This window comes from Erithacus rubecula (genome assembly GCF_903797595.1).
Source record: "Erithacus rubecula genome assembly, chromosome: 2".
Classification (NCBI taxonomy): Eukaryota; Metazoa; Chordata; class Aves; order Passeriformes; family Muscicapidae; genus Erithacus; species Erithacus rubecula.
Window position 1 is genome coordinate 47,887,310 of NC_136685.1, and position 6,000 is coordinate 47,893,309.

At 52.2% G+C, this 6,000-nt stretch overlaps 1 protein-coding gene across 1 annotated transcript in view; it reads right to left on the reverse strand.

Annotated features, from left to right (window-relative positions):
- Nucleotides 1–4,349, reverse strand: part of MAN1A1 (mannosidase alpha class 1A member 1) — a 136,696-nt gene extending 132,347 nt beyond the window's left edge. The window contains exon 1 of the mRNA XM_079299323.1: nt 3,616–4,349. Within this exon, the coding sequence (XP_079155449.1) occupies nt 3,616–4,206 (591 nt within the window). The 5' untranslated portion in view covers nt 4,207–4,349. The remainder of the gene's footprint in view (nt 1–3,615) is intronic.
- Between the last annotated feature and the right edge of the window lie 1,651 nt (nt 4,350–6,000).

The window sequence follows — 6,000 nt, forward strand, 5'->3', positions numbered from 1 at the left end:
TATCAACTACCTATGTGCCGGCAAGTCTTCCCTTGACATCAGGAATAATGATGTCCAGCCATAATCAATGGTGACAAGAGCTGGAAAACGTTGTCCTTGAGTGGAATAGAATCATCACTGCACTCCACTCCTCTTTTTTTCCAGGCAGGGAATAAATACCACAGGAGATACTTGCTCAAAAGAGGGGCCACCTCTCAAAGCAATGAGGGTAAAGCAAGAATACAAACCACAACCTCCTCATCCACAGTCTGGGGCTCCTGTCAGGACATGGAAACAGAGACCAGTGTGAGGCACACCAGGGACCCAGACTTTGCCCTAGTCACGGGAGCAGCACTAGAAGAACTGACTGAAGAACCTAAGTCCTGGCAAATGCAAGTGTGCTGGTATGTTCAAAGTGTGCTTCTTGGCTCGAGCCTTTCTGAGGCATCCTGTATGAGGACAATGCTCAGGGCAGGCAAAAAAACCCTAAAAACTAAAAAACATAAAAAACCCACCCCAAAATCAGCAGCCACAAGCAACTGACAGCAGTTGAAGAACAGGAAGGACTGACGAAAGCCCCACTGCTGGCAGTACCGCTCTTTCTTCTCAGTTTGCCTGTAGCACAACAGAATAGAAACAGAGGACTAGCACAGCAACCAGCAGTATCTCTGGCCCCTTCCCTGCACAGACACACCTGCACACAGCCAGGACCCAGAGGTACAACACAGCAGGGCAGTTCCCACACACAGACCTTGAGAGCAACCATATCCTTCTGACAGAGCAAAAAGCAGTGATAGCAACAAGATCATCACTTCTTCACATTTCCAAAAGTATTTTCCTTGCTCAATAAGCATTTTTTTATCTTTTTAGTAATAGTATATTGGTTTAAATACTAAGAGTTTCAATAGCCTTTCTATTTCCCTCTTGGTTTAAGTTTCACCCTGTTTTGTTTTTTTTGTTTGTTTTTCTCCTAATAAAAGAGCCAGCTGAAGAAAAACTGATTAAAATTTCTAGAACAAAACTTGGCTAAGAAATGCTGTAAAGTCATGGCATTTCACTGCTTTGTGATTGCAAATAATGTTGTACTGCCTGGACTTCTAAACATGCATGTCAGCTTAAAATTTAAAACAGTAAATGGACAAAACACCTCTAAGGTATCTCCCCTCTCAGCTTTAAGTCAGCATGTTGACAGGACAGAGCCCTTCAAAAACAGAAATGTAGGGAAGAACAACCTTATTTTTTGGCATTCTTTTCTTTTAAAGCAACTTGCTTCCTTCTCTAAAAAATACCCACAAGAGTAGTTTCAAATTTTGAGTTCTGGATATATAACAAAGCGGAAAATGCAGAGGCAAATTCCAGGCTCAAAGAGTATGAAAGCAGAAAGATTCTTTATGTTTGCATCTCCAGCATGCAACCACCAGGCACAAAGGGAAGAACTTTAAGGGATACTTCTGGCTTCTGTGCATTTAGAGTACAAAAGTTCATACTTTAAAAAGATACAATTTAAAACTATTTAAAGTTTTAAAACTAGGCTAAAAAGACTGCAGGCTGTAAATCCATCTTGACACTAAGGTAACAATATTAAAATGGGGACTAAAGCTTGCAAAAAGACAATGCGAAAAGAAACAGAAAAGGCCAACACGTGAAACAATGTGAAGCAAGTTAGCACAGAACAGAAACACTGTTTTACTGTCAATAGAAAAAAAAAAGCATTCATTGAAACAGACAAAAACCAAACCAGGCAAAGTACTGCAAAAATACTGAAGCAAGTAAGGAACCAAGATGCTAAGGTCACATAGTGATTTAAAAGGAAAAGAAACTCCCAGAAACACCATGTAGTATTGAGGACTTAAACTGAGGTATGAAGGAAAACAAAGATCTGGCACTCCTTGTCATTTCCTATGGTTAAACAGTCAAAACTCTGGTTTGGGGAGGCTACTGTGAAATTGATGCTGTGTGGAAGTGAGGAGAAAGAGGATGGAAAGGAAAGCAAAGAAGAAATCAAAAAGATGCTGGCTGTATGTTTGTATGTACATGCACATGCAAATCCACATGTAATAAAAGGTAAATCAGACTAGCTGGCACACAGTGGGTCCAGCAAGACAGCAGCATTTTAAGTGTTATCTTCCTCCTCCTGTTTACTTGTTGCAGTCTTCTGCATCACAGAATCATGTACATCAGGTCTAGAGCCTCATTACTTCTAAATACTTTTACATGGCAATTTCACATAGCTGGTAAAAGAGTTTGCTGGTATTTGTAACTTTCCATATGCCTCAGGGAGGCTGCATGACTAAACCAGTAGACAGCATTGTCTCTGCACACTTCAAGATGTGGTCTGTATCATGTACTCCTAAGAGTTTCTCCCTTCAAAATGCCTTTGCATTGGAACATACTGCCTACAACTTATAACTATGCTACACAATTTGCTGAAATAGGTAAAGTGACATAAGGACTCCAGAGCACAGAAGACAACTTGATAATTGTGAGAACTTACTATCTGATGCTCCATGTTATCACAGCTCACTTTTCAAAGCACTCTGTACAAACACACAGTTAAAATAAATAATTTTAAATACTGCTAACCAGATTCCCAAAATACTGAAATACTGGGCAGTAAGTCTCACGTCTATCTCATTTCCATCACTACAGAACATGAAAAATATACTACTAATTAATTCATAAACCCTAATCTCTGCAGGCAGCTGAAATTGCCAGTTCGATAAATAAACCAACCAGCACTGATGGGAAGTTGAATTGTATTATCAAGGAAATTCTTCTTCTGCCAGAGAAACCTGTCAAGCTCTGCCCATAACAGCATTACCTAGACACAGTTTGGAGAATTTCCATAGGGAAAGATTTAAACCGGTACCTGAACCAACCGAACAGCAGGATCGAAAAAAGGCGGTTGAAGGAATTTGTCAAAGCACGCAGAGCTCTGTCGCTTTACCACTAAACATAAGCCGACTGTGTTTCGCCAAATGCCCTAAACTCTTTAGCCGGCCGGTATCGCTGAATAGCGAGCCGCACGCACCCGACACAGACCGCGACACCTCTGGAGCGCTGCACCGCACCTGCCCCGCACCCGCCCGGCGCCGGGCAGCGCCTCTGCCGAGAGTGCGGCACGGGCAGGGCGCCGTGCCCCGCCGGTCCCGCACCCCGCGCAGGCATCCGACACTCACCGCCCGAGCCCGGGACGTCCCGTGGAGAGAGCAGGCGGACCCGCGCCGCTCTTCCTCCCCCGCGTCGCTGTCCCCAGCCCCGGTGCACCGCGAAGCGACCCATAGCCTGCCAACCCTCGCCGGGCTTTGCTTGCTCTCCGTTTTTCGGCGCAACAGCTGGAGAACCTGGCAACACCGGGAGGGAGGGAGGCGCAGCCGGCACGGAGCGGGCAGCGCGGGGCCGCAAGCGGGAACGCACCGCGGGATGCGAGGATGCAAACGCGGGCGACGCCGCCGACCTGCGCTGCGGCTACCGGGCGACAGCCGGCCACAAAGACCCCCTTCCCGCAGGGAGGAGGCGCCAGGAGGGGTCAGGGGTCCCCCGACACCTCCGCCAGACGCGGCAGCGACCTGTTGCCCCGCGCGGGAGTGCGGAGGCGCATCCCCCGGAGCGGGACCGGCAGCCGCCACCACCCACCTCTTTGATCTTCTCCCTCCTCTGCCGGACCTCAGGGTCGGCGGGCTCCTGCCCCACGGCTCCGACGGGCTGGCGGAAGAGGCGCTGAGGCAGTCCGGGGGCGCCCGCCTCTTTCCTGCCGCGGGCGTCCTGCAGAAGTTTCTCCTTGTCCTGGCGGATGTCTCTGCGGATCTCCTCGGGCAGCTTCTGCAGCGTCTCCTTGGCCTCCCGCAGAGCCCGCTCGTGGTCCGCGCGGATCCGCTCCAGGCTGCCCGCGCCGCCCGCGGCCGCCGCCGCCGCCGGGCCGCCTCCGGGCTGCGGAGGGGCGCGGGGCTGCCCGCCGGGCGGCGGCGGCGGCGGCTGCAGGGCGGCCGAGTGGAAGAAGACGCCGCTGAGAAGCTTGGAGGAGTCGGGTAGGAAAAAGATGGCCCCGAAGCAGAGGGTGATGAAGGCGCTGAACACCAGCAGCAGCACGAACTTCTCCGTCAGCCGGAACGCGCCGGGGCCCGCTGCCTTCCTGCCCCCGCCGCCCGCGCCGCTGCCCGCGGGGCCACCCAGCGTCCCCGGCCCCGCCGCGCTACCGAAGAGCGGCAGCAAGCTGGCGGCGGGCATGACCCCCGCGCCGCCTCAGCCTCAGCGCCGCGCAGGCACCGCACCGCACCGCACCGCGCCGGACGGCTCGGCTCCGCCGCCCCCTCCCCGCCGCGGCTGCACAAAGTTTCCCCGGGCGGACGCGGCAACTTTTCCCTTCCCCGCGGCCGCGCTCCCTCTGCTCCCCCGGCGGCAGCGCTCGGCAGCGTCTGCGGGGCGGGCGCTGTCAGCTCCAGCCCATGCTGCCGCCGGGCCGCGCCGCGGGTGCCGCTCCCCGCTCCGCCCGCGCGGAACTGCCGGGCGGCCGGGGGCGGGGCGGGCCGGGGCGGGGCCGCCGCCGGCCCAATGGCGGGGGGGGCGGGGCGCGGGCGCTGCCGGACGGCGGCTCCCGGGGCTCGGCCGCGGGATGCGCTTCCCCGGCGCTGCCGGACCCCCGCGGCCGGAGGGGCTCGGCGGCGGAGGCGGTGGGGCCCGCCCGCTTCGGCCCCGCGGGCGGCGGCGGCTCGGGGCGGGCGGGTGCGCGGCACCGGCAGATGCCGGCAGCACGCCCTCGCGCACCCACGTGCGCCCCGGTGCGCGCACACGCGCGCGCGTGTAACCCCACGCGGGCGCGCGGCGGGGCCCTGCGCGCTCACGGGCGCGCGTGCACAGGCGGGCACACGGTGACTGGGGCGTGCGCTGGGCCGGGGGCGGTGCGAGGGGAGAGGGGGCACGGCGAGGCCGGGACAACTCCCGACCCACTGGACAGGATGAGCCCTAACCCGCTCTTTGCAAGAAGAAAAGCGTGGTTTTTTGTTTTTGTTTTTTTTTTTTTTTTTAGGTAAAAGGTGCACGTTTTCCAAGGAAGTAAGACATATATCTGTGGTAATGTGAAAATCCGACTTTTCATCTACGCTAGTACAAATGGAAAAGACCATCGTGTGTCGGCACAAGGGAGTGCCGTGTTTGAGAGCGGGTCAAATTGCTGCATCAAGCTCCCCAAGCATTCGGTGAGAGGGAAAGTTTCAAAAAAAAAAAAAAAAAAAAAAAAGAGACCGTTTCATTATTTTTGCCCGTGTTAAAGAGCACTGCAATAAACAGCTGGCATGTGAGAAGAATAAAATGTTGTGTCACTTTAATAGAAAAAGGGAACCCAGCCAACACCCAGGGGTTTATCTCCAACTTTTTTTGGAACGCACTCAGAGTCTACCTAGAGTTTCACAGCAGTTCAGCACTGTAATCTTCAACATTTCCCCCCAAATGTTAACTACACAGTCAGAAAGAAAACATTTGTTCCCAGAAATTCAGATGCTGAGGTTGGTTCGTTTGCGTATTTGCATGACTTTATTTTGCAAGTGAAGAAAAAAAAAAACGACGGTAGAGGGAAGTCTGTGCTTTAAGCAAGGGCTGGGAGAAGGCATTGTGTAAGCCTTACAGACATGATTTTGAAAATGGGCTTGGCATGGATCTAATTCTGCTCCCAGTGGAATTAAGAGGAGTTTTACCATTGACTTAATAGGAATAAAGCAAGGCTGCTGCCCAGTGCTTTTCCAAATCCCTTTCTTTAGAAGTAAGAATATATAACAGATTAATTAAAAACAGGTTCAGGGAAGACAGTTATATAGAAATGTTGGAATGGGTCCTGCTAAACTCCCTTAAGTATATAAGCAAATGCTTCTGTAAAATTTCAGGATTACACATGAAACTGAAGGATCAGGGGCCCAACTTCATACTCAGTGAGATCAGTAATTTAATTTCGTTTTTATTCAGGTTTTCTTTTAAATCCTATCTTTTTTCCTGAGTTGCATTTTCCCACATTTAGATGTGAAACTGTTG